Consider the following 26,949-nt stretch of genomic DNA (forward strand, 5'->3'; position numbering starts at 1 on the left):
ATTAAATGTTCATTTTTTATTACATTTTTTTTAACGTGTTCATAATTTTTTTTACTAGATGTTCATTTTTAAGGTTGTGGTCGATCAATTTATGATTATATGATAGTCATGTTCATGTTTAATATACTAAACGATCATTTTTTTTTAACATATTCACTTTTTAGTACTAAACTAGATAATACCCGAGTTTAACATATTCATTTTTAGTACTGAACTAGATAATACCCGAGTCATGTTCAGTTTTTAATGAGGGTATGTAATTAAAATTAAATATAGAAGTCTCATGAAAAATGTGCTCTATCTAAAAGTCCTTCATAATAATAATTAATTAAAGTATAAAGTTTCTAGACACATTAATAATTCTACAAAAATCTAAACGCAAAAAATAGAGTTTAGGAGGGAAAATTCCCTCCAAAAAGAACTCTAATATAGTTTAGATTTATAGATAGATGGGCTTAACATTTGAACGGGAAAATTTTTCATGAGATAGTGACATGTGTACAGCTTTGAGAAAATATGACATCAGCTGTTGCTATTTTAGTTTTAGTTATAGAAGTGCAATTTTTCTTTTTTTACATTTTCATTTTTTTATTTGTGAATGTTCATTTTTTTTTCTTTACATGTTCATATTTTTTCACTAAATGTTCATTATTTTTTACGTGTTCATTTTTTTTTATTAAATGTTTATAGGGTACAAGTAATTAAAAATAGAAGAAGTAATAAATAAAATATAGAATTCTCTAGAGAGATGTAATTCAATTGTCATAAGAGTAAATAATTACATAATTACATGGAAAAGGTAAAAGAAATGATTACATGGAAAAGATAATCAATCATAAAGCTCCATATATCAAACCATTTGGATGCCATTTTTTAAGGGACTATTGTAGAATTTTCACCAAATTTCACAATAAGGCAGGTTTTAGACATTACAACTAATATATGGTCCGGGTTCGAGATATTACTTTGAATAATTTCCCTTTTTATAAAGGGTTTTGTGATGAAATTAACATATAGGTGACAACAATGAACTAATAAAGTAGTTTTCAATACCTTGTATAATACATTTGAATTATAATGTTGAATAGCGAAAATAATTTAAAGAGTGTTATAATTTTATTTTATTTTTAGTTTGGATGCTTTTTTATTCTACATTTAAATATATTTATGTACATGAATATAGCATAAATTGTTACTAGTTAGGATGGCAAGAATAAGTGTAGTTTTCATTCAAGTTAATGTTGACATGGGATATTGAGTGGTGATGTGACACAATGCTAGTGCAAGAAGGGTACACGTGTTATGTTGGCATGGGCCACTAAGTGATGACATGGCACGATAATATAGCAAGAAAGATACACGTGACATACAAGCTTTATTAGGAATGCTTTATAATATACTTGGTATTCCGTATAAGCTAAGTATAGGTTTGATTTTTCTTTTTTTGGGGAAAAAAACTTTTTAAATGGGCTTTGAAGAAACCCAACAACCTCAAAGTGAACCCCATATCATTGGCTCATGCTTGAAAGATCAATTTTTGTAAATATTTAAGCCAAATAATAAAATGGGTTTGAATCCTTCTAACATCGTCTGATGAGGTCATATGACTTGAGGAGAGAAGGGACAAGAAGTGCATATTGGACCTTAAGGAGAAAACGTAAATAAAAGACCATATTGACTTAAAGAGGATAATATAGTTTTACCAAGTCACTTGATATTTGCTGTCAAACCACCTAGATTAGTGAATGCAAGAAGTTAAATAAACATAAAACATTACTGATAATTGTTAAGTGTACTTCAAGTTCTACATTGTTGAAGGCATACATGAATGAAAAGGCAATATACGTATCTTTTTTTTTTTTTTTTGTCGCATTGACGTTTTCACGCATTCATTAGCCTTTTGATCTGTGCAATGCACGAGTTGTTGAAAAAACCATACCAATAAAGATATTAAGTCATGAGTTATGTGAAAAAAAAAACATATCATTACTTTCATTTAAAGAATTTGATATATAGGATTGCTTTGAATAAAAAAGGGGGGGGGGGGATCAAAGGAAGATGAGACAAATATTGTTGATGATTTGTGTTTTTATTTACTACATTATATATTTTTTTAATTTTAAAATATTTTATATCTCACGAATATATGATATACTCCATACTCCATATTTTATCATACTCCATAATTAAAATAAAACAGAAGAAATACGACAGTTTCATAGGACTATGATATACTCCATACTAGTCAAACGTTAACAAGGGGCATAATCCTAAAATGATTCGTACTTCATGTACTATTTCAATGCATTTTATTGATTCATAACATTGGCTCAGATCACTAATTTCATCTTTTCAATTTTAACTTATAGAGTTGTAGCTTGTTCATGAACTCCTAACAAAATGGCTACATACTTTACTCTTGTAATGTTTGCCCTACTTTGCCTTCCTCTTTCTCTTATTCCCACTGCTAACTCAATATCCTACAAATTTTCTCGGTTTGACCCGAATTCAACACGAATACATTACCAAGGGGATGCTGTATACTCAGTAGGAAAAGTGGAGTTTAACACGGTTGATTACATAACCCGAGTTGGGCTAATTACCTTTGGTGAAAAAATTCGTCTTTGGGATAAAAAAAAACTAAAAAAAAATTCAGATTTTTCAACCAATTTTACCTTTGTTATACACTTTAAAGAAACCCTTGGGTAAATATGGTCATGGGTTGACATTTTTCATTGCTCCTGCTGGTTTTCAAATTCCCCACAACTCAGCTGGGGGGTTTCTGGGGCTGTTTAACACTACAACATCTCATTCCACGAGCAGCAAGATGATAGTAATTGAGTTTGATTCGTTCTCAAATCCTGAATGGGATCCATCATATGAGCATGTTGGTATAAACACTAACTCCATTGAATCAGCTGTAACTAAGCATTGGAATGCTACTGAACATAGTGGCGTTCCTGTTGATGTTTCGATCATTTACAATGCCACTACGAAGAATTTGAGTGTGTATTGGTCGTACTCAAATGAGCCTAAAAATTTTCTCTCTTACCCTATTGATCTGATGCAGGTCATCCCTGAATGGGTTAGCATCGGATTTTCAGCTGCTACTGGGCAGTTTGCAGAGCGACATATACTTGAATCATGGGAGTTCTATTCTAGCTTGAATATAACTGAGGACGAGGCCTTGAAGAAGGACAATAATAATGATGATTTACAAATAAAAGTCAAGTTTAAAAAGTTGGGGTTGATTCTTGTATCTTTAGGTGTTTTTCCTTTTATCTTGGGAGGGATAATAGTGCTATTCTTTCTATGTCGGAAGAGGAAGATTCCTAGTCTAGAACATGCAGAGGATACCTCATTCAATGAGGAACTCGAGAGGGGTGCTGGACCGAGAAGGTTTTCATACGTTGAGCTTGAATCAGCCACACAAAATTTCTCTAATGAACGCAAGTTGGGTGAAGGAGGATTTGGAGGCGTTTACAAGGGCTATCTTATGGACTTGGATATGCTAATCGAGGTAAAAAAATTCTCTAGGGGCGGTAGACAGGGGGAAAAAGAGTACAGTACCGAGTTTAAAATTATTAGCAGGCTAAGGCGTAGGAACCTGGTGCAGCTTATAGGTTGGTGCCATGATAAAGTGAATTTCTACTTGTTTATGAGTATATGCCAAATGGTAGCTTGGATTGTCACCTATTTGGTAACAAGCCTCCTCTCTCTTGGCCTGTGCGGTACAACATAGCTCTTGGATTGGCATCTGGATTGTTTTATCTACATGAGGAGTGGGAGCAGTGTGTCGTACATCGTGACATAAAATCCAGCAATATAATGCTAGATTCTAATTTCAATGTCAAGCTTGGGGACTTTGGTTTAGCAACACTTATGGAACATGGACATAATGCTCAGACGATAACTCTAGCAGGGACTTCCGGGTACATGGCCCCTGAGTACTTGAGTACAGGAAAGGCGAGTAAAGAATCAGATATATACAGTTTCGGCGTGGTGGCATAGGAGATTGCCACCAGAAGGAGGTCAACCGATCTCATAGAGGCAGGGACACATCAAGGAAAAGGATTATTACTGTGGGTGTGGGATCTTTATGGCAATGGTGAGCTAGATTTAGCCACTAATCAAAAGCTTAATCACATGGAATTTGACGCTAAACAAATCGAGTGTTTGACGCTCCTTGGTTTGTGGTGTGCCTATCCTGATTACAATCACAGGCCATCAAAAACGCAAGCAATTCAAGTTCTCAACTTTGAGACTATCGTGGAGTCTTCCACCTAAGATGCCTGTTCCAATCTATCAGGTGCCCATGATGCCATCAGATAGCTCTAGCAGTGGTCCTTCCATGCTTACTACAAGCGTTGAAATTGGTCGCTAGATCTCCGTAGAGATCCTCTATCCCATATTACGTCTCATTTTATGTCTCATTATCTATAATTATGCCACGAGATAAAAGCAAAAATTAATGTGTGACAAAGGGAGTAAATGGCAATTCTGTCTACCTATTTTTTTTTACTGAAAAGTTTTCTAAACTTCTAGAATTAGTAGATTTTATAAATAAAAAAAAAAAGGCAAATCAAAAACAACGGTTAAACTTTAACTTATAGAAGCATTATTTCTCGAAATTGCTTTATTATAGTCCGGTTTAAATCAATCAAAAAATCCTTTCGTTTTTTTAGACGCAAATTTTTTTTTACTATGTTTCCATAGGAATCAAAACTTTTTTATATGAAATATTCGGTTCAATACTTTAAGAAGAAAAATTTTACCGATTAATTGCTTTTTTTGGATAAAAAACTATCAATTTACAGAAAAGAAAGTCCCTCGATCTCGTGTTGAAATTGAGAGCTAAAATATTCGATTTTTTATGCGTTAAAAGGGTCTATATATGTATTTGTTATTTTTGAAATCCGCTAAAAATACCAAATTTCCCTATTTTTCCCATTTCTTAACTTTTATTCCTGAAATCCTGATACGGGATTTATCCAATCCCTTATGAATAATTGAATATGATTAAACCATCATTCCACCCCACAGTGTAATTCCAAATCTAGATCAATCATGTCATAACTTTTGCTTAGAAAAAGAGAGAGAGAGAGAGAGAGAGAGAGAGAGAGAGAGAGAGAGAGATTAATTGATTCTAAAAGGAGACATTTTGCACTTTTTGCTAGTCAGGAAAGCACTTAAATAAACGTGGATCAATACAATATAATTGTGGTAGGCTCAAAAATATATTAATGTGGCACAACTAAGCACTCTCACGGTCTCGCCCGCGAAAAAAAAAAAAAAAAAAAAAAAAAAAAAAAAATTGAAATCAAAAGTTGTTGATTGCATAAAAGGAATAAAGGCACTAAAACTATGGAAATTAAAGAAGGAAATAATAATGTTTAGAGAAATTTATTTATTTTTTTCTCTCTTTTTATTTAGATTTTTCATGAAAATGCCATCTCAACAGCTCAGACCATTTTTTCACTCTTTCAAGAGAAACAGTTAACAGGAAAAAATAGAAAATAAAAGAGACTTAAGCTTCTATTTCATCTCAAGGAATAAAGGCACTACTCCTGACTCCTGAAACTCTTGCTTTTTCTTTTCCTTAAAGTACTCTCTATCTCACTTTCTCTCTCTAAAATCTCAAAGGTTGTTGGAAGGTTAGTGTAATGGAGTATTCTTCAAACCAAGTTTTTACTTCCTCTCTATGTACTCCTCATAAGGATTCCTTAACTCATACTTGCATAATTTAGTTCGCTGGCCTGCCAGTTGTTCTTCTATCTCTTGTATGGTAAATCAAATCTTGTTCGGTTTTATCAACGTCATCCAGCACACAAAGAAGTAACTTTGTTCTACAAGGCTAATTAGTGTTCCCATAATGCCCTTTGGCTTGGTTTCAGCATGGAACAAACGGAGAAGGAGCAAATCTCAGGACCAGGGTGAATCTTGTAATGCATCCTAGCTCTTCATTGTGTCCTTTTTTAAGTTACAATAGAAACTGGCATAAAGTGGATTCTAATCATTGAAATGATAAATGCTAATCATGTAATTTATGATAAAATGTGAAACTTTTTCAGGGATTTACAAACCAGTAGAATATTGGCAACTTGAGGAACAGAACCCACCTGCAAAAAGACGCCAAGGATCGTCTGTTTTCACCCTCAAGGAGATGGAAGCAGCGACAAAGTCATTCAGCGAAGAGAATTTCATAGGAAAGGGAGGTTTTGGATGGGTATACAAAGGCACTCTTCGATCAGGAGAGGTATGGTTAGGATTTAGGAAAGGAGTCTTTTTTCTTTTCTAACACTGGTAAATTAGTTAAAAACAGCACAAGATTGAATCTGAATTCCATCTTTCAATCATTCACAAGGTTCATTCATATGAACAGAGGTTAAGGGTGAAAGAATTAACATTACCAATATATTACCATCATAAAATCTCCGATTGAAGGCTGTTGCTTTGTGTATCCCTCAGGTTGTAGCAATCAAGAAAATGCAGCTGCCACCACTTAAAGCAGCAGAAGGTGAGCGTGAATTTCGGGTGGAAGTTGACATCTTGAGCAGACTGGACCATCCGAATCTGGTTACCTTAATCGGGTATTGTGCCGATGGAAAGCACCGGTTCCTTGTATATGAATACATGCAGAATGGCAACCTACAGGATCACTTGAACAGTAAGTTTACTTCATTCAAAAGGGATCATTCAAAAATTCTCAAACCACTTGAATATAATCAAATATTAACTTAAATTACAATTTGTTGAAAATAGGTGAACGCAAGATGGATTGGTCAACAAGGCTCAAAGTGGCACTAGGGGCAGCAAGGGGGCTTGCTTATCTGCATTCAAGTTCAGCAGTTGGTATACCTATCATCCATAGAGATCTCAAATCCACCAACATACTTTTAAGCACCAACTTTGATGCGAAGGTAAAAAATCCAACCCACAAAGCTGCTTGTATTGCTGAGCAATTTGTTAATCGAACAGTGGCTTTTTGAACAGATATCAGATTTTGGACTTGCAAAGTTGATGCCAGAGGGTCAAGAAACTTATGCAACAGTAAATGTACTAGGAACTTTTGGCTACTTCGACCCTGAGTATACATCGGTATGCTTATTTTTCACTGAAAGCTTTAGCTGCTAGTTTATAACTATATAAGATAAGAACTGTATTTGACAGTCTTATACTCTACATTCAGCTTTCCTATCTCAATCTCTCAGTCCTTTCTTTTCTTTGTCTTATGTTATACTATTGGGGAGGGGATAATTTAACATTAAAAATGTTAAAAGCTACCATATCATAATAATAACAATCCAGATGCATTAATCTTGGATACGATTAAAAGAAACAGCATCCTCAAGTCGTGGACACAGACCAAGAATCAGCATCCTCAAGTCGTGAACACAGACCAAGAATCAGCATCCTCATGTTGTGAACACAGCTAGGAGCAAGAATAGCTATTTTAATCTCAAGCAAATCCTGACTAACTCTACATTCTAGTTATAATTGATATGAACATAAACCAGCTCCATAACCTTGAGGTTGACAGACACTTGATAAGCCTCCAAAAGCCAAGATATCCCCACCCTCATCCTTCAATAAAAATACCCCCATCTTTTATATGTTGGTTTTATAAGAAGGCATAAGGAATTCCGTCAAAAAATAAATATATAAGCCATACAGAATTAATTCTAATATTTGGATCTGGTTTTGAACCCAGGTCTAAGGTTCAAACCCCTAGAGAATTCTCCAGCTAGTTTAGCTAGCACCCAAAAAAAAAACAAAATCAATTTTATTGAACTTGCCATTTCTAGTCCAAAAATATCAAGTTATTTATGCAGTATTGTCAGTCCTTGAAAGAGATTGAATTGCATATTGGAATGATAGGTCCTCTTTCATATGCTTCATCATCTATCTACAAACTTATTGCATCAGGTGATAAGAATGATCCTAATGAGATGCTATACTGGTGACAGACAGGAAGACTGACTCTACAAAGTGATGTTTATGCATTTGGAGTAGTGCTTCTTGAGCTTTTGACGGGCCGTAAAGCAGTCAATTTAAACCAGGGACCAACAGATCAAAACCTAGTATTGCAGGTATGTTACAAATCTTACGATAAATACACAATATACAACTCCTTGGAAATGTATTACTGACAAATGACATCTAAATACAACAAAATGTTTCAGGCCAGAAACATGCTGAATGACCGAAAGAAGCTGCGGAAAATTATAGATCCTGAGCTACCACGGAACTCTTACACAATGGAATCTATAGCTATGTTTGCAAATTTAGCATCACGTTGTGTACGAATCGATAGTACTGAAAGACCAACCATGTCAGAGTGTGTTAATGAGCTCCAACTGATTTTCCATACAAATTCCAAAGGCTTAGGTATGGCTCTACATACACTACGAATGATCTAAATTGCCAACATGCTTCTCTCATAGGAATGACCCAAATTCGTTCAAATAATTCATTTCATCTGGGAATTCCCCAAGCTTATAAGATTCGGGTTGTCTAGGTTAGGAGACAGTAGTTCCTTGATGGGAAAAAAACTGTAGGTTTCATTGCTTTTGTGTCCCTACTCCCTCGCAAACCCCGGGGGGGGGGGGGGGGGGGGGGGGGGGGGGGGGACTCTCTTTTGTATTTCTTGGTGTGGGTATAAAAGTCTACAAGTCTTGTTAGTATTTATGATACATGTATCATGTACTTTTGAGTTCATGTGAAACAAAATAATTTGCAGCTTTGCAAAGTAAGCATCAACTCTAAATAAACCCAATTCAGAAGTAACATCTTTATTCTCTCTTGTTTGAGGGTATTTCTGGGGGCAGTAAAAAATACATATACTCATATATACATATTTGTACACAATATGAACATGTTGTAATTGTATTTGTAAGTAACATTCATACTCACCAAAAGCTGAAATTCATCCATCCATATCAAGAGAGCTCTGGAAAACCTGAAGTGCAATAAAAGTCGATTCATGAAATTGATTAGTCATCTTGAGAATCATAGTATTTGTTAGAATAAGGTCATAAAGAGCTATGATGCATCTACAATTATTTGTGCAAGACAAGGTTATTAACCCGTATCACAGATCTACAGCACCACAGGGAGAATATTAAAAAGGCTACACAAAAAAGGCTTGTGTGCGAAGGTATAAGATATAGTGTTTCAACACTTTCAAGTGGTCGCATGATGCCAAAGAAAACTCTATCCTTTTCAAAGTGAGATCAAGGAGAAGTGATCAGTGTTTCTTTAGCCTTTTCAAGCCGTGGGGATAACAATTTATTCGTTCCCACCCACATGTTATTTAACTCATGGCAGTGAAAAATTAGAGCTAGGAAAATTTCTATAAGAATGAATCGAATGGTATGTCTTCCACGTGTGTTAAGTACAGGATTATTTCATCAGAAAGCCCAACACACAAAGAATAATATAGATCTGAAATTGACCAAAAAATGAGCAGATTCAGTCATGAGCACAAATCATAATGAATCAGTTGACTTGAGCACAGAACATACACCACAAGCCCCCATATGGTACCCAGGTGCGCTGGTGGTGTGTGTGAGAGAGAGTTTGAGAGAGAAGAGAGAACTAGAATCGGATCATTCCTTACTATCCCATTCCCAAGTTCAGAAGAGTATCATTACCTCATCAAACAATAAAGGTTCTGATTCTCCCCCATCATTTAAAGAGGGGTCTTCTTCTCCATCCCCAGCAACGACTGTCTCCAAGGGCTTGCTCAAATCAGGAAGCTCCTTACACATCAAATGTTTCCGTCTTTGTAGGGAGAGTAGGACTAAGAAACTGTCTGTCTTGGCAATGGTGTATCCTGCCTTCTTATACATGTTAAACGGTGCTGAATCAATCGTTCTACAATGCAAGTAGACATTTCTTGAGGTGCTCATGTTTGATATTAGTTCCTCACTTGCCTTCAAAAGATGCCAACCAATGCCCCTCCTGGAACAAATAATATCAATACTTTATTCCTAACTCAGCCAATCATTAATAAAGCACATCAATTTTAAATATCAGCATAGAAATGTGTATATCTAGCAAGTTGCAACTCCACTTTAATGATATTGGCATTCAGATAGCAGATAATTTGTGACAGTTTCTCAAACATTGAAAATCCAAGCATCCAACAGAAGATGGCTAACATTCATGTTAAGGCAGCAGGTCAAGATAAAGTATCTGAGATGCTACAAGTGAAACACCTCTTCATCATTGAGAATATTAATTTTAAAAATTAAAAAGAAAAGGCATCTATAAGCATCATAAGTAGACATTTTAGCCAGCATCAATTCAGCAATTGCAAACGGTCATAATGGTAATGAATTAACATATACTTCGTAGTTTTTTCAAAGCAAAATATCTCATGCCAATTTTTTTTTTCATTTTTTTTTTTTTTTTTTTTTGGTGAAAAGGATCAGAATTTAATTAGCAATAATATCACCCCTCTGAGGTAGCAAGAAAGTATACATAGTCAAAAGCATACACATTAGGAGTTAGTTTGGTGGCGCAGCACCCAAATAGTCCTGCCATTTCTGGCCAAAAGAGCTACAGTTTTCTTCTGAAAGTCTATCACTAGGATTGGGAGGGGGGTTACAAAAGACATGCCAATATTTATAGTTCTTTTTATCAGTAGTTCCCGGTTGTGCTTTGCAAATGCCTTGTAATTTATGCCTTTTTAACAGTAATTAAATTGTATTACCTTTCACGGGGAAGAAAAAAAAAAGATGTAAATATATCAATTCAGGCTCCTTCCTCTAAAGCCCACAGTACAAATTCAAAAGAAAGCACCAAAAGTAACAGGACAGAAATGTGATGCTTAAACCAAAGAAATGATCATGCTCATCCTGGTTCCTACTTCCTACCCAAGCGCAAAAGTACACCCTGATAGTAGCGACTCCAAAGAAAATCAACGTCACATTTTACTAAGAATAGAGCCTCAAATTATAAGGTCCTTAACTTTTCAAAAAGAATTGAAGTTGCCTTTACTTTGCTTTTTAGTTTTATAATAATGCCTTTTTGTTATATGAAGGTTATGATAGCACCTTCATGCTGCTTATTTTATATAAACACCCAATTTTTGAGATACTTTTAACTTGCTTAATTTACATATACAGACATGTATGAAGAAGATAACCATTTCTATCCAATAATGAAAATGTCAATTTGCGACACATCTCTACGCCACACCAAGACTAATAGCATATGAAAGCAATTTGCACAACAAAGATCATTTCAATCCCAATCATAATGCGAAGCATTAGATCAATTTTACAACATATAATAGGCCGCGCCAATGTTGTAAACAATCTAAACATAATGTCCTCAAAATCCAAACAGCAAAATTCACATAAACGTGCACACTGACTTCCATAGGCAAAATATATATGCGTCAAGAATTCAAGATAACCAACAATTCTACAAAATGTAAATAGCATATGAAATACCAACACTATAAATCAGAGAATGAAGAATTTCACCTTCGAAGGCGATCTTTCACGGTCATATTACATATGTAAGGGCAATCCTTAGGTGGAGTTGGCGTAGGAGGTGAAGAATGAGCACCCCTTCTATCAAAAATCACTTGCACTGTTCCAGCTAATTCTTCTTCTCTACCTTCACCATCAAAATCATCATCAACATTCCCTTCTTCGCCTCGAAAAAATCCACTTAGGGTAACACAATGAGGCATCATACCCCTCCTCTCAGTCATATACTGCTTAATCAAAAAACCCAACACAGTTAAGTACATATTAGGCAAAAACAAGGACTCAGCAAATGATTTTGCGAGCAATTCAACAACAATATTAAGCTCCATATCCTTCATAACCCTAATACTCAAATACCCAGATGGCAATTTGCAAGAATAAGTGTAATTTTCAAGGAATTGAATCTTTTGGAGCTCATTATCCGTTAAAAAACGGCTAAATTTTAGTGGGTTTTGGGTATTGTACGCAATGGAAGATTGGGATGAAGATGAAGGATGATCAGAGGAGGAAGAAGAGATGGAGAAGCGAGTGAATTGGGTGTTGAAATTGGACTGTTTTGATCTTTTTGGAGGAGAGAGAAAGAGGGGTTGGAGCTTTGATTTGGGAGAGAATTTTGATTGGAAAGTGGGGTGGTGATGAGAATCAGCAATAGGGAGGAGAAAGAGTTTTGCCGCCATTGTTGGAAAGCTTTGGAAAAATGAGTGTTCTAAATTTGTGCAAGAATTGGAGTTGGTTGCACTGTTCTAGATTTTGAGGGAGGAATTGCGTTGGATGGATAAGGCAAATTCGTGGAAAAGACGGTTTGACGTGTTTGGATCCAGAAAAAGGAAAGGCAACTAGTAACTACTATACCTACAACAACATTTTTTATTTGGTTATTATAGTCTTATATACTCTTTACAAACATTATGAGGTTATGCTATCAACTTATAAAGTGAAATTTTTTAGTCTTTTATAATTACATTAATTGGTAGTTAATTAGTTATACATTTAAATTTACTATCGTTATCCATAAATGTTATTTATTATTAAAGATGCATATTAAAATCTAACTTATTTATCGAGCGAATACAGGTTTTTTTTTTATATTATTAATGTAATACTGCATGTAATTAACTTGGATTTTTATTTGTATTGTTTAATAGAGTAAATTATTTGTACAAGAAATTATTTTTAAATATTTTCAATGAATGCTAATACGAATATACGTTAAGTTACCACATATTAAATAGGTGTTAATATATAACGTTGAGTCGCCACATGTTGAATACGTATGGTGTTAATTCATAAACTACATTATAATGATTATATATAGAGAGATTTGAACAAATCATGGATTTCCAGCAAAGTTATGCTATTGAGGGCATGGAAAGGGTTGGAAACCAAAGTGATTAATTAATTAATTAGACATCTAGCTATGTATAGCCACAAAATATTGGCAAAGTACAGCAAAATTTGCACAAAGTTGAACAATGCTTCTATTTATATCATATGCATGCATAAATATAATGTCTGCCAAGAGCAAGCTGCAAATGAAAAAAATTCACAACTTTTTTACCCATTACCATTAAAACAACACCATAATGAGCAAGGCATTAGTGTATAGAATGTTCCTTGTTATGGTGTTGGTTCAATCAATTTATGGGCATCGAGTTTATAGAGTGGGTGATGAACAAGGTTGGAACCCAAATGTTGACTACAAGACATGGTCTGCTGGAAAGACATTCCATTTGGGTGATGTTCTTGGTAATGTATTTTATTCTTTTCCTTTTTTTTTTTTTTTTTTTTATTATTGTTCATGAAACGTGCACAATAATATCATCTCATCTTTGATATTTTTTTCTTATGCACGACAATAATTCACAATATGGGAATACCCTGAAACATTTTTTGTAATAAACAAGACAAAGACATTAAACACCTGAATATGAAAATTTTTGACTAATAGGATGTTTTGATAGTATATTTGGTATTTATCTTCGACATTTTATATATGAAGGCAATTTGGTTGTATACTTAAACAACTATCAAACAATAATGGATCATGTGGTTTGAAAACTATAGAATGGTTGTGTTTATGATGTTGGGTCTTTCGTGGTGCAGAGTTTAACTATAAAGAAGGTTTAGAAGTGCAAGAGGTGACAGCCAAGAACTTTGAAGTTTGTAACAATGACAATGTCATATTTGAAGACCATACAGGAAAAACCTTCATTCCTCTTCGTTGTACAGGATCTCATTACTTCACTTGTGGTGTGTATAATTATTGTAAAGAGGGCATGAAATTAAACATAACAGTTACCTGATAGGCATAGTAATTAGGAAAGATTATCAAATCCTACAAGTTAGAGATGTAATTATGGTACATAATGTAATATCTTTTCAGGAATTTTTTGTAACAAATTGCCTATTTTTGTTAAATGAAATTGGTTTCCGATTGAAAGTCTCTAATTTCCCATCCATCATAAGTTTTTTAAGATTGATATCAAATAAATGAAGCTAGGGATTATTCATGTCAAGACAAAATCCATCCTTTGAATTTATTTAAACACACATTTATTACTTTTTTTTAATAAAAGTATCAAAAGTTCCAAATAAATGTAAGTAGTCTCACCTCTAAATAATATGAAGTATACAAGCATATGCAATTATGTGTGATAAACCTCTCTCTTTTAAGTATGTTGCTAAAAAAAATAGCAATCTCATAACCATTGGCTCAATGGCTAGTTTAACATTTTAATCCTTGCACTTCAGTAATCTCAATGACCATTGGCTCTTTGCCTTTTTCAACAAGTTCCAAAATCAGCAATTCCATGACAATTGGCTCTTAATTACTGAGTTCCTGAAGTTTGCAGTGAACAAAACCCTTAATTAGAAGAAATGTACCACATCGGCAAAAACCAACTTACCTACTGCAACATCAGAATATAAAACCGAGAGTTTTAACTGTCCAAATCATATCTATCTCGGCCTTTTGGCTAAGATCTAGTGTAGTATCTGTATCAGTTTAATATCTGATACGTGGGTCAATGACCCACAACGATATTAAATTTATCTTGTTGAGGGGGAAGATCTACCACAGTAGCTTGCTATTGGGATCTACAAACGTCGCCCATGCGTTGCACTACTGCGCGGGCCTGGCACACCCCACCAATACTAAGATAATAGCGAACTGATATACTCTCCTAAACAGCAGTCAGGGACCAGAAGCTTAAGCTTCCTGAACTATTCAAATACTGCCGATTAATACAGCCAGTAGGTGGTATAGTGCAAAAGAATAGTTTGCTCTACTGCTTTAAGATCCAACAAAGAAATCTCAGGTTGGTTTCCTTGGTGCGTCCCTCGTGTCCTCCTAGGTTTTCTATGCCCTGTTGATTCATTATCTTCATAGGGTCTCTGGGTCTGTTTTGTAAAGGATTGTGATTGACAATCTAAAGTCAAACACAATATTAACAGCTTAATCATGAGCTGTAGCTATGCCTTGATTTAAGGAATTCAATTCCATTACCAAAGCTGTAAATATTCCTTTGATATTATCTTCCTTGATTCAAGAGGTTGTAATCTTGTATTACCGTATTTAGTTAGCTCTTGTACTACTATATATACTTTGTGAATATTCAATGAGAAAAGTATCCTTCTTCCATCACTCTCTATATGTTTATGATATTTCTTTGGGTTTTGATGGTGCTTGGGATTCAGATTCACATTGTGCTGGTATGGGGTGGAATTTCTGGGGTTAAGATTCGGTGTATATGGGTGGGGGTGCTAAGCCTGTTCACATTTACTGAGCTAAGCTGAACTGAACTGAACTGATTGGAGCTGAGGTGAAATGAAATGAATATTTTATGTGAGAAGAAAATTAGGAGCTGAAGTGAATAGGCCCAGTAGTCAGGCTTCTATTGCGAAATCTGCTCTTCAAGTAGAATTGCTTGCCTGTTTATTTGGGTTGCGGCATGTTAAGCAGAAAGGTTTTCTTCATGTTCAGTTGCTCACTGATTGCAGTACTATTCTTTTTCTTCTAATGACTCTAGGGAATCAAGACATTTCTATCATTTGGCTTGTGGAAGGGATTAGGGATCTTATTTCAATTTTATCAGGTTTGTCAGATTTCCTGTTCGTTGGTCTCATCAGCTCACTCTTTGGTCGATGTTGCTCGTCGTCGTGATTTACTTTGTTTTCGTTTTTAGTTTTTTGGTAGTTTCCTTTGTAAAATAAAATAAAATAAAATAAAATAAAATCTCAGTTTAAGATGTTTAAATTTTTGGTTATGTGCTGTGATAGAATTTAACAATGATTAATGAGTTGTGATATCATTTTGTTACTTGGCAGAAATTAAGAAGGGATGTACATTTTTTATTTTCAAATTGGTTTATAATTTGAATTTTGAAAACATTCCAATACTTTTTCTACTTATGCTTCATCTTGGACTGAAAACGTGTGATCATCTTTGCAGACTTTTCTACAACATGTCCAGTTTGTTTCCTGGCAAATCATTCAATACTTAAAAGTGCCAAATGTATTTTAGTAATGAAGGAATCAATTATCATTCGATGATGCCTGTAAACAGGGAAAAAAAAAAGATTATAGTTCTGTTTTTATTTTCAAATCATTATCTTCTTTTGTCTAAATTGTTGTTTTTAGAAATTTGTTGTAGACTTGTAATATTCATTTTTAAAACAAGGACCCTAACCAAATACCAATGGTGTGAGAATTTTATTTCAAGGAGCTTGCTAACACCTGTTAATCCCGAGAGCATTCATTAGCTTGTGTTAGAGATAATATCGGAAAATATATGTGTGATATATTTTCCGTATTGATCTTATTAGGAGAATAATATATTTAGGATATTTATGTTAAGATATTATTTTGAGAATATATCATTAGGATATATGGTATATCTTTTAGGAATATTGTTTCCTATCTTATGAGGTTAGGTTTTGTATAAATACTCAACCTATTGATGAATAATACACAAGCAATACAAAAGCCATTCTATTCTCTCTTCTCTCTAATTTATCATGGTATCAAGAGCATGTTAGATCTTGGGATACTTCACAAAAATTCCCCCTGCCGGTGGGTTAGAAAATTAAACTCACCGGCGGGATTCATAAATTTTACCCAAAAATTCCGCTGTGCAATTTTTTTCTTTTTAGTGAGTTTATTCGAGCATGATTTTGCTCCTTTGGATATTTTGCTCCTTTGGATATGAGTTTGGTTTTACTCTGAAAAATCAATAAGAGATTTGAGTGTGGTTTACTTTGAAAGACCAATAAGAGATTTGAGTGTGGTTTACTCTAAAAGACCAATAAGAAATTTGAGTGTGGTTTACTCTGAAAAACCAATATTTGATTGGAGCTCGGTTTTGCTCTGGAAAAACCAAAAATTATTATATTTGCAGGTTCGAAAAGAATGACGTTCCTGTTTGATTGATGACAGATGAGTTCGAAAAGATGAACGTTCTCATCATTGAAGAAAAAAAAAATTGAAGGCGACATCACAAGAGTGTGCATCTCGGCTTCAACAATTTGAAGAATTTCCAATCGCAACGTTCGTGTTACTGCCGTTACGATTGCGGGAGGGTGTTAGAGATATCGGAAAATATATGTGTGATATATTTTCCGTATATATCATTTAAGAGAATAATATATTTAGGATATTTATGTTAAGATATTATTTTGAGAATATATCATTAGGATATATGGTATATCTTTTAGGAATATTGTTTCCTATCTTATGAGGTTAGGTTTTGTATAAATACTCAACCTATTGATGAATAATACACAAGCAATACAAAAGCCATTCTATTCTCTCTTCTCTCTAATTTATCAGCTTGTTTTTCTTAAGCAAATTTTATTGTATTATGAGATCATGTTACACTCTATTCTTATAAAATTTTGTCTACAGTAATCTTTACTTGCCACTTGCCAGCCATATTCCATCTCTAGGTGCATTCTTTTTGCTAATATATCACAACTAAAAATAAAATTAAATTAAATACAAAGAGTATTAGTGTATTGCAGATATTGAGTATGATCTTGAATTAATAGTCACACAGAATATATTCTTTAGACACCAAAAGTTCCTTTACTGTCAATCATAATAATAAGATACTTTGCCAAAATAATAATAATAATAATAACAATAACAATAATCAGATACTTCTAATATATTTTCCGCTTATTAACAAAAATGTGGACGTGCCGGAGTGGTTATCGGGCATGACTAGAAATCATGTGGGCTTTGCCCGCGCAGGTTCGAATCCTGCCGTCCACGGTTTCTTCTTTTTTTCTTTTTTTCTTTTTTTTTTTTTTTTTTTTTTTTCTCTTTTTGCGTCAATCTATATACAGTATACGTTTTTTAAGTTCTGAATACTAACAGATATGAATGAAGCTCACTGCATTACCTTCTTTCAATCAATGTATGCTCCGTCAATAGTATAATTTCTAACATCACATCCCTCATAAATTCATTACCCAATTTCGATATAAAACAATTGCTACACTTGATTTGAGCCAAAAGGCTGCGACATGTACCACACTACCACCCAAGGCACCAACTCTGCCAGCAGCCAGCTTCTCCTACTGTGCACAAAAAATATTAATCTTTGGCAAATATCTACTAATCAAGCATTCAAATTCAGAATTCTGAAAGACTGAAACACATTAATAAAGCTGAAGGGATTTTGAACAATTATGAAACAATCTTCAGTATAGAGCATATTAAGTTTTTCACTATATACGAGTACGAGTATAAAAGAATAACAATGTTAACCAATAATAACAAAACCAATAATTCTAAGTACTTTATGTGAAGAATCCAATTCACCCGTCAACAAATTCCAACAGCGCTTTGGTATCAAGTTAGCTCTATCTCTAGCATATATTGCCATATTCCTGTTAACTGCTGGGGCAAAGACACATTAGTAAGTGTTGAGGATAGTAAAGTCCCACATCGGTCAATAACACAAGATCCAAGCCAGGAATGCATTATATATTACTCAGTGAAAACTTGTTTATCTTACGCAGCCACGCAGTGAGCACAGAGCGAACTATTCTTTCGCCTTTTACTAAAGAATACCGTGTGCTCGCTGCATTGAGTGGCATACGTTTATTTTTGGAGGGAGTTCCTTTAAAGGAGCTTCCAATAAGTCTAGTCGAAGAATTTTAGTGTTTTAACGTTATTAATATTCATTATAAAATTATTTACCTACTACAAGCATAAAATATGAAGTAATTATGTCTTACTTTGTTGATGAAATGTAGTTAAAAAACAGATTGTTAAAGTATCATAACATAGGTGTTTCCATAGTTATTGACTGGTAAAAATATAACATAACATGTAAACCTTACTGGGCTGCCTGCCGATCATGGCTGTACAAGCTATATTGGCCTAGGTAATGCCTTAACGGTAGGCAGACAACCCCTATAGTCCCACAACATATTATCACCTTGTGCTTAATTTAGCCTTTTTCGGTTTTTCCTCCACAACGAGCTTTGAATGAACTTTCTGAATTTCATCTTCATTTGCTGGGTACTTGTCTGGTAATACCCTTTTTTTTTTTTGTTAGTAACAGTTCCAGAGTTCCTGCCATCGATTTCAAGACAAGACTACTCCGAATTTATGTACTCAAACTAGTATCTCTATTCATAGCTTGATCTATTATGACAAAAACAAAAAAAAAAGGATTTCCATGACTGAGCAACATAATTACCTGGAAGGGGTCAATGGGCGATCAGGAAGGCTCATAGCCTAGGCTGGTGGCCTCCATTGCACATTAGGAGGGGTGCCTGCCTAACATCTTCCCAAGAGGAAGAGTGTACGTCATAATTTGTAATAGTGGGGGCCTGCGTTCGTGCAGCCCCTATTCAATTTTCAGCTTCAACATTTGTTATAACATTAGTATTTTTCTCAGTATATATAGAATGCAATATCGTGTAATTCTGAGATTCGTCCATTGCACAGTCCTGCCACTCTAAATAGTTTGAGGGTGAATGTCTCACCATTTTTTGACCTAACATTGATACATCTCAAATACAGTTCAGCATGAAGCCATGAACTAAATCTACAGGCAAGCTGCTTGAAATCCTTTTCAAAACATTACTAAGTTGATTGAACCAAGGATTGACTATTTGACTTGGCTTTTTCAGCCCAGCAGAGAAACAAAGTTTGAAAAAAAGATAATCTTGATTACTATGTTTTGTTTGCATGTCATGCTTGCATAACAGGAAACAATCATCGATTTATACCTCAAAGTTCAAGCTTAAAACTGCAAAAGTTGTAGGGGAATCCAACTTAGGACATTAAGCATCTCATGATTCTGCCATTAACTAACACAGTTGTGTACATCTTAGAATCATGGAAACGTTTCAGACATTAAACTAATAAACAGAAAATAGATAATATGCTTGATCTTATAGACAAAATACATAGAAGACCAAAAGGTATGCTTCCTAAAATTTACATACCTCTATCTATTTTTTTGGCCATTCCAGCAAAATCCAGCCTTGATTGCTGCTACTCTATGTGAGAATGTCAAATTTTGAAATGTGAGATGATCATTTCAAACAGAAATACTTTCAACAGAAGTTCCAAACCCTGCAAGTAACATAAGCAGCAAGTTACAGCAGAGGAAAGCAGTAGCAATTTTTAAGGAGACAACATTTCAAAGGCATAAATCACTAAGACACTAAAACTAGAAATTTAAAATAAACATCAGCTAGCGCCTTTCAATACAGAAGCTTCAACCAAGTAAGGATACGTTCTTTACTTTCTTGAAGTAAAATGATAAAAGCAAAGGTATACTGAAACTAAGCACCAGACAAATAAAAGATCTATAGTCAAGCACTTGTTTGTGATCTACGTAAGTAGACAGGCATTACTTTGAACAAAATACTCAAAACCACTATATTCTATAATTACAAAGCTAAGGGTAACTGTTACAGCAGATGTGATAAAGAGATAGGAGCGACAATGACACACAATTTTTACGTGATCCACTGCAATATGCATTAGCATCCACAGGTAGAGATGAGAACAATATCAACCCCCTGAAGACATTCAGCTCATCGCAACTACAAACAGTTTAGCCCTTGCGAGTCCTTAATCATAAGGCTACAACCTACAAGGCATAAACCAAAGAACTTCCTTCTTTTTAATAAAGCTTGGACATTATGTATTAGCCCCGGCCTGTAGTAAGAAATGATGCCTTTAATTCAGCAGTAGCATAAACACCAGTTAACAAGTGTCAAGGAGTTGAAGACTTAATAATCTTTACATCAGTCCTTAGATATGCAAGTCTGCTACCCAAAATGTAATATGTAATCACAACCTTTTCTCCCTTACATGCAACAATACTTCTATTCTCAGAAAGGCCAGCAATATGGAAGGCAAGAGCTGGGCTCAATAAATAACAATGAGGTTATAAATAGAATGATCCGTGCTCTCTTAAAAAACCCAATTACAATATCTACATTTGGATTAGATGCAAGAAGCTAGCTCAAATCTGTTAACTTTTACAATTGCACAAACTCTAAAAATGCCTTCAAATAGGATAACAATGACTTTCATTTCAAGGGATATAATGTATATTATCCAAAGCAAGTTCCTTCCAGGTGAACAAAACACACAAACTCAAAACCCTGACCAAGCAAAAAAGGTTTTAATGTACCGTGTTTTTAAGATTCCCTGTATTATGACCCAAGTGTGATGGATGCAAGGGCTCAAAACCACACAATATTGCTTAAAAGTAATACGCCACACAAGTGAGGTACTTGCCAAAAATTGGAATTCCTACACAGTTGGTTGTGCATAGAACCACGGACAATCTTTACAATGACCCTATAAACTCCTACTTATAACTTTATAAGTTATAAAACTACATACTACGTTACTACCTAAATCCTAGATCATTTAGGATTAGAAAGCTAAATGACCTTCCACTAGTTGCTAAACATTTCACCATAAGTAGATAGTTTGTCTAACCTATTTTATACATGGTTGCTAAATGGAATCCCTACTAACTTCTTCAGTTTTCCGACTTCCAATGAATTCAAAAAATCAAATGGAAATTCATTCAACACTATTAAAGCCAAAATCACACTAATATTCTAAATTAATTCAACACTATTAGTGTTAAATTACAAAGAAAATACACCCTCCTTAGTTCCTCAACACCAGTTGCCTTTCACTTCACTTGCATAAATAGATGTTCCACTGTTCCAGTGATTCACGACGATTCAAAATAAGAAAATTCATGAAAATCACTAACTTTGGCAAATTAGAGTCAATGCATTAGCAGTGACAACAAAAACAAAAATGTGCCTTATAATCTTTTGATTACATGTTGACCTTATTTGACACTCGATATCTAGCACAATTCCAATTTCAGCGATATTATAGCCTTATAGGATATTTAGTTATTGTCCCGCATCATTGGAATACCAAAATTAAGAAGGACAACATAGATATATAAAAAAACCATGGAGAGTTGAGAAACATACTTTCCTGGATGGGGTCGATGGGCGATCAAAAAGGCCCATGGCCTAGGAAGGTAGCCTCCATTGCACTTTGTGAGGGATGCTTACCCAACATCTTCCCAAAGAGGAAGAGTGTAAGTCATAAATTGTGAGAGTGGGGGTCTGCATTCGCGCAACCCCTAATCAATTCCATTCCTAAAACTTGTATTTAGTGCCATACCATAAACTCTGATTAAATTATAAAGAGCAAAAGAAACAACCTGAGCTAATGTCCAACATTAAGCAACATGAAATCAATATGTATAACAAGAATACAGTTTTGAATTTACAGTGAATATAAGTCACATACATGAAATCAATACATTAACTGTTCTCTCTCTTCACTTTTATACTTTTGCATGTTTTTGGATTTACATGTGCTTACCTTATCAGGGTTCATTAAACTATAGCAATATTGTAAACTATACATTTCTCACATGTACTGTAGTCGGAGGTTAACTGCTATTTCTTTTTCTTTTTTTTTAAGCTCTAGGTTCTGGTTTCAGCTATTTCAACACAAAGATCGGACAAGTCTATCATAAAAAATGCCGTAAAATTATTCATATATTCAGCAGAAACTTTTCAAATGTAAAATTAAGAAATTCAGACATATGAAACAAGCAACAAATGACATTGTCACAATCTATGTTACTCGGACTCTTCATTTTACCTCAAATACCCGTGTCGGACCCTTGACACTCGGACATGGGTATGTCACTTGGACACTTCATTTTAGTTCAAAATCATAGAACTTTTTCACGAAATAGCCGAGTCGGACACTTAGACACATAAACGTGTCGGACATGGGTACCCGAGTCCGAGTAACATAGGTCACAGTAAAATTATCTGCCTTGAGACAGCAAGCAGAGGCATCTCTTGTTTGGTGGGATTCTACTCCATACTTCAAACAAGATACAACAAAAAGATGAAAAAGTCCCACATTAGTCAAGAAAGAATTTCCAATCTAGGAATACAGATATAAATAACAAAGCAGTGAGCACACAGCGAACTATTCTTTCGCCTTTTACTAAAGAATACCATGTGCTCGCTGCATATAGTGGCATACGTTTATTTTTGGAGGGAGTTCCTTATCAGGAACTTCTAATAAACCAAGTGAAATTTTTTGTCAAATTTCCAACTGTGTAGAAGACTAGAAGATATGCCAATTTGAGTTTCAATTACATAACAGAGGACCTAGCTCTTGTTGTATTGAACAAGTTACTCCCTCTACCGTCAATGTTTGTCCCATATTATTGTTGGTTTAGAGAACCCCAACTTTATTCTCACCATATTTAATACCACCATTGTTCTTTCATTAATTTCATTCGACCAAAAATTAAGAAGATAACCCTACCCATATGGAGTAACAGAAGGGAGCAGTTTTATTGATACCTTGCTGTAGTCTGAGGCATCCTAGCACTCAAGAAGAGTTCAGAGGGCTACAGATCCTTGTGCAAACCATATACAGTATAATTTTGTATGTCATGACAATTTAAGCACTTTACACGATCAAACCTGAGTTTGAAAAACAAATAAAGTTGTTAAGTGGCAGAGTTGTCACAAAAGCAAGCTTCAGAAAAAAGATTTTAAGCTGCTTAGAGGGAATAGAAACTCCCCACAAGAGGATTGATTAGGGGACTGCACTCGCTATAAATTAGGGTATTAAGCACTGCGTGAATGAAACCAATTAATGTGACAAACAGTCTTCTATATACTGTACATACAACTAGATCTAATTAGTTGACAAACACGGGCAAGAGCGCAAAAATGGGCTGCATTTCTGTCCTTAATTGGAAAAATTCAGATTAATAAGAGTATACTAGACAGTGGGCACATCCTAATAAACAAGCACTATCTACATTCTATTATGAAAATTGCATCACATATTCACATGGATACCTGAAACTGGAAGCTTTTTAGGAAGGAAAAAAAAAAAAAAAAACTAAAATCTAAATAATTTTTGAACCATTTCTCGAATTACATGGGTCAAGGCTATGCTAATATTCTCAGCATCATTACAGATTTATAAGATGTCTAAGAAAAGATAAAAGTATCGCAGCCAATACTTCATACAAAGATACAAACATTTGTATCTTTAGACTTGGAATGCTGAATTATGAATCATAGCTTCAAAATCAAAATGACTGATTACCTAGAAATTTGCAAAGCTCAAAAGATCTCAAGCTACCAAATCCAATATACGAAGTATCAAGTTAATAACTCACTAAACTTCCAGGAAAGCCTAGTCAAGGTGTTCCACACAACTGATGGTTTACTCTCTAGCTCAAATAGAAGTTAATTAATATACTAGGTAGAATGAACTGATCTAATCTTTCAATAGGTTACTCTATAAGAGACTAACCTGTCTTTGAAATATAAATCAGTAGGGTTGTGCCAGGAAGTGCACTAGCATTGTGCACAAGAATTGCATTACAGCTACTGTAATAGTCCCTCCTACAAAAATATTATCATTGTCAGTCAAAGACTTCTGCATCTGATATATAAAGGATACGAAAATCTTGATATTAACCATAAGTATTCATGTATATCAAAGATCAAGACAATCAGACATAAAGAACGAGGTTTTTGCTTTAAATGACAGCAAAACTTCAAAGAAAAGACAAGCATAACTCCTATTTCAGAGAAAGAAAGCTCTGGGAGGATATTTCCAAAAAAAAGACCATTCCTCGATTTGTGTGTCATCCTTGTGTAGGGGCCATGCTAACTCTATATCGTTCCAATTTTATCATGTCTCTGAAGAGAACTCAAAATGATGTATAGAACAATATAAAGATTGTTCGGTAATTATCAATGTAATTCTTCTAGGTTTAACTATTAATTAAGGGGAAAGCTTGACTGATTAAAGTTAATTAAGGAAGATTTCAAGGATAGGAATAGCTTTAGGCTATTAATCTCACAAGTTACTAATCTCACAAGAGTTATACTCAATAATTTCTGGATACTTTGCTTAACATATTACTACTCTACTTATACTGAGTTGCTAGGACAAGGGATACACTCTACATGTGATCCTTAACACTAAAATGGCAAAACCAAACTTGGACAAATAATAAACTTGCTGCTAGCTTCCCTTAATTACTTCTTAATAATCTTTGTCATCTTGTTCTTTGTTGGTGTTGACTCCCTGAGACCTTGCTGACTTTTCCTCTTTGAATATTGCACCATGACTCTTGACTTTTGGCTTGACAATTTTGGGTCTTCGGGTATACACTTGGATGGGTCGGGTTGTGGGCCGATCCATAACAATATGACTCATAATATCAATTAGGTATCATAGATCGTTGGTTATCACTACAAAAACTCAGACCTTCAGTAACTCTAGACCTAATGTGATTATTCACAATTTGCAAATGAGTTTATCATCCATAAAAGATATAGCAATAGATGCAATCGAACTTTTTGGTCAACCATCAAAATAGAAAGAAGATCAAATGATTTTAGCACTTAAACCACTGAAGTAGTCATCATATGACATGTTTATAGGCAGAAAATTAAAATTTTATGTGGCGCATGCTTGCACCAAATGTACTTCACGATGAACCAAAAACACCAAAACACTGCTTATAAATTATAATTGTTTACAATGCATGAAACAGGCAAATGGAAACTGTCTGAAAAAAAGGCCCTAAAAATCCCAATAAGCTAGACGTGCTTTAAATATATCATTCTAACTTAAAATCAAGGGACATGATCCTTCTACTGGACTTAGTTGCTCAATTGTCTACCTTCTAATTGACTTAATTTCTTATTACATAGCATCATCTTTTTCCAGCTAAACAGTACTCATAAATATCCCATTAGCAGGTTTCAACGCTTTAAAATAAAGCATTATAAAGTATTTTCTGCTTCAATTCTGTTATAATTTAGGCTGAAGGTAAACTTTTGGTTTTAGTATTGGTGGGGTGCGCCAGGCCCGTGCAGTAGTGCAACGCATGGGCGACGCTTGAAGATCCCAGTAGCAAGCTACTGTGGAGAATCTTCCCCCTTAAAAAATAAATTTAATATCGTTGTGGGTCATTGACCCACATATCAGATATTAAACTGATAAGAACAGATACTACACTTGATCTTAGCCAAAAGGCCGAGAAAGGTATGGAATGGAAATATTAATCTCTTGCCTTTTATTTCCTGAAGTTGTCTTGCCCTCGTCGCTTCTTTTCGATGTGGTACTGCATTCCTTAACTATAGGCCCAAAGCATGGCTAAGAGAAGGATTGGATCATAAAAGACTTGAAGAAGCCTGGATATAAAGCGAACAGCATGGGAACTCAGCTTTCAGTTCCACAGAGGAACACCATAAAAGAGAGCTAAAGAAGTATGAAGGTCCAAAGTAGAAGCTTCATCAAAACACTATACATGAAGATTAAAAAATGATATTGTTTAGGAATCATATAAAATAGTATTTCTCTCTACCTTAATTTCACTTATCTTATATGAAGTTATTAGTCCTTATCTAATAAGAGCTAAACAACCCTTACCTTATCTTATTGGACTTTATTGGACCTTATAAAAGTTATTGGTCGTGTTTGGTGAATAGCTTAAAGCTGAAAGCTGAAGCTGATTATGTTAGCTGATTTTAACTAGCTGATTGTATTGACTGATTTGACTAACTTATTTTATTAGCTGATTGCATAAAAGTGTTTGGTAAATAGCTGATAGCTTAAAGGTGATTGAGTATATGAAATGACCAATAAGCTAATTGTGGGGTAAGTAGTTTAGGTAGGATTTTAAATTAAATGAGGGTAATAATTAATGAATAAACTAATTGAAAAAGTTCTAAAAAGAGCTTATTTAGTGGAATAAGTTCTTCAAATAAGCTTCCCACCAAACATCTTGAATTAGCTTATTTAATAGTCAATAAGCTAATATTGGTCAAATAAGCTAATTTTGCTCAAATAAGTTGTTTACCAAACA

At 34.4% G+C, this 26,949-nt stretch overlaps 3 protein-coding genes, 8 non-coding genes and 1 pseudogene across 15 annotated transcripts; 9 read left to right on the forward strand and 3 right to left on the reverse strand.

Annotated features, from left to right (window-relative positions):
• The first annotated feature begins 2,400 nt into the window (after positions 1 to 2,400).
• LOC145580716 (L-type lectin-domain containing receptor kinase IX.1 pseudogene) lies at positions 2,401 to 4,384 on the forward strand (annotated as a pseudogene).
• A 996-nt stretch (positions 4,385 to 5,380) lies between these two features.
• Positions 5,381 to 12,321, reverse strand: LOC145582852 (GCN5-related N-acetyltransferase 5, chloroplastic-like). Of its 4 annotated transcripts, none has more exons than XR_014099958.1 (5): positions 11,496 to 12,321; positions 9,654 to 9,963; positions 8,914 to 8,959; positions 6,422 to 6,648; positions 5,381 to 5,992 (listed from the first exon to the last, which is right to left on the reverse strand). XR_014099958.1 is itself a non-coding variant. In XM_081639881.1 (4 exons), the coding sequence occupies exons 1-3, from the start codon at positions 12,179 to 12,181 to the stop codon at positions 8,927 to 8,929; spliced, it is 1,029 nt and encodes a 342-aa protein (XP_081496007.1). In that variant the 5' UTR covers positions 12,182 to 12,321; the 3' UTR covers positions 5,381 to 6,648; positions 8,914 to 8,926. The 4 variants fall into 4 exon arrangements, 1 of the variants encoding a protein (XP_081496007.1); XR_014099957.1 differs by having other exon boundaries at positions 6,120 to 6,648; XR_014099956.1 differs by having other exon boundaries at positions 6,084 to 6,648.
• On the forward strand, positions 5,808 to 8,592 carry LOC145582851 (putative serine/threonine-protein kinase PBL28). Of its 2 annotated transcripts, none has more exons than XR_014099955.1 (7): positions 5,808 to 5,942; positions 6,072 to 6,256; positions 6,469 to 6,667; positions 6,763 to 6,920; positions 6,994 to 7,098; positions 7,927 to 8,090; positions 8,184 to 8,319. XR_014099955.1 is itself a non-coding variant. In XM_081639880.1 (7 exons), the coding sequence occupies exons 1-7, from the start codon at positions 5,873 to 5,875 to the stop codon at positions 8,418 to 8,420; spliced, it is 1,077 nt and encodes a 358-aa protein (XP_081496006.1). In that variant the 5' UTR covers positions 5,808 to 5,872; the 3' UTR covers positions 8,421 to 8,592. The 2 variants fall into 2 exon arrangements, 1 of the variants encoding a protein (XP_081496006.1); XM_081639880.1 differs by having other exon boundaries at positions 7,968 to 8,090; positions 8,184 to 8,592.
• Positions 12,322 to 13,087: 766 nt separating the features above from the next.
• LOC145580718 (stellacyanin-like) lies at positions 13,088 to 15,666 on the forward strand. Its single transcript, XM_081637835.1, has 3 exons — positions 13,088 to 13,250; positions 13,608 to 13,754; positions 15,533 to 15,666. The coding sequence occupies exons 1-3, from the start codon at positions 13,088 to 13,090 to the stop codon at positions 15,664 to 15,666; spliced, it is 444 nt and encodes a 147-aa protein (XP_081493961.1).
• On the forward strand, positions 14,459 to 14,652 carry LOC145583597 (U2 spliceosomal RNA). Its single transcript, XR_014100228.1, has one exon. It is a non-coding gene; the product is annotated as a U2 spliceosomal RNA (small nuclear RNA).
• Positions 15,667 to 17,692: 2,026 nt separating the features above from the next.
• Positions 17,693 to 17,774, forward strand: TRNAS-AGA (transfer RNA serine (anticodon AGA)). Its single transcript has one exon. It is a non-coding gene; the product is annotated as a tRNA-Ser (tRNA).
• Positions 17,775 to 18,524: 750 nt separating this feature from the next.
• On the forward strand, positions 18,525 to 18,641 carry LOC145583665 (U5 spliceosomal RNA). Its single transcript, XR_014100270.1, has one exon. It is a non-coding gene; the product is annotated as a U5 spliceosomal RNA (small nuclear RNA).
• Positions 18,642 to 19,204: 563 nt separating this feature from the next.
• On the forward strand, positions 19,205 to 19,366 carry LOC145583512 (U1 spliceosomal RNA). The gene has a single exon (XR_014100155.1). It is a non-coding gene; the product is annotated as a U1 spliceosomal RNA (small nuclear RNA).
• Positions 19,367 to 21,996: 2,630 nt separating this feature from the next.
• On the forward strand, positions 21,997 to 22,159 carry LOC145583524 (U1 spliceosomal RNA). The gene has a single exon (XR_014100166.1). It is a non-coding gene; the product is annotated as a U1 spliceosomal RNA (small nuclear RNA).
• Positions 22,160 to 22,998: 839 nt separating this feature from the next.
• Positions 22,999 to 23,116, forward strand: LOC145583680 (U5 spliceosomal RNA). Its single transcript, XR_014100279.1, has one exon. It is a non-coding gene; the product is annotated as a U5 spliceosomal RNA (small nuclear RNA).
• A 1,570-nt stretch (positions 23,117 to 24,686) lies between these two features.
• On the reverse strand, positions 24,687 to 24,786 carry LOC145583686 (U6 spliceosomal RNA). Its single transcript, XR_014100285.1, has one exon. It is a non-coding gene; the product is annotated as a U6 spliceosomal RNA (small nuclear RNA).
• Positions 24,787 to 25,933: 1,147 nt separating this feature from the next.
• On the reverse strand, positions 25,934 to 26,130 carry LOC145583549 (U2 spliceosomal RNA). Its single transcript, XR_014100188.1, has one exon. It is a non-coding gene; the product is annotated as a U2 spliceosomal RNA (small nuclear RNA).
• Between the last annotated feature and the right edge of the window lie 819 nt (positions 26,131 to 26,949).

Source organism: Chenopodium album, chromosome 15, assembly GCF_948465745.1.
Source record: "Chenopodium album chromosome 15, dcCheAlbu1.1, whole genome shotgun sequence".
Lineage (NCBI taxonomy): Eukaryota > Viridiplantae > Streptophyta > Magnoliopsida > Caryophyllales > Amaranthaceae > Chenopodium > Chenopodium album.

What these genes read in the sequence shown, in the direction of transcription:
- LOC145582851 (XM_081639880.1), top strand. Translation starts at nt 5,873, where the DNA reads ATGCCCTTTGGCTTGGTTTCAGCATGGAACAAACGGAGAAGGAGCAAA. An exon ending in GCACCAACTTTGATGCGAAG is followed by an intron (nt 6,921 to 6,993) that starts GTAAAAAATCCA and finishes CTTTTTGAACAG; the next exon opens with ATATCAGATTTTGGACTTGC. An exon ending in ATCAAAACCTAGTATTGCAG is followed by an intron (nt 8,091 to 8,183) that starts GTATGTTACAAA and finishes AAAATGTTTCAG; the next exon opens with GCCAGAAACATGCTGAATGA.
- LOC145582852 (XM_081639881.1), bottom strand. Translation starts at nt 12,181, where the DNA reads ATGGCGGCAAAACTCTTTCTCCTCCCTATTGCTGATTCTCATCACCAC. An exon ending in GTGAAAGATCGCCTTCGAAG is followed by an intron (nt 9,964 to 11,495) that starts GTGAAATTCTTC and finishes TATTTGTTCCAG; the next exon opens with GAGGGGCATTGGTTGGCATC. An exon ending in AACCTTTATTGTTTGATGAG is followed by an intron (nt 8,960 to 9,653) that starts GTAATGATACTC and finishes ATTGCACTTCAG; the next exon opens with GTTTTCCAGAGCTCTCTTGA.
- LOC145580718 (XM_081637835.1), top strand. Translation starts at nt 13,088, where the DNA reads ATGAGCAAGGCATTAGTGTATAGAATGTTCCTTGTTATGGTGTTGGTT. An exon ending in CCATTTGGGTGATGTTCTTG is followed by an intron (nt 13,251 to 13,607) that starts GTAATGTATTTT and finishes TTCGTGGTGCAG; the next exon opens with AGTTTAACTATAAAGAAGGT. An exon ending in ATCTCATTACTTCACTTGTG is followed by an intron (nt 13,755 to 15,532) that starts GTGTGTATAATT and finishes TAATGACTCTAG; the next exon opens with GGAATCAAGACATTTCTATC.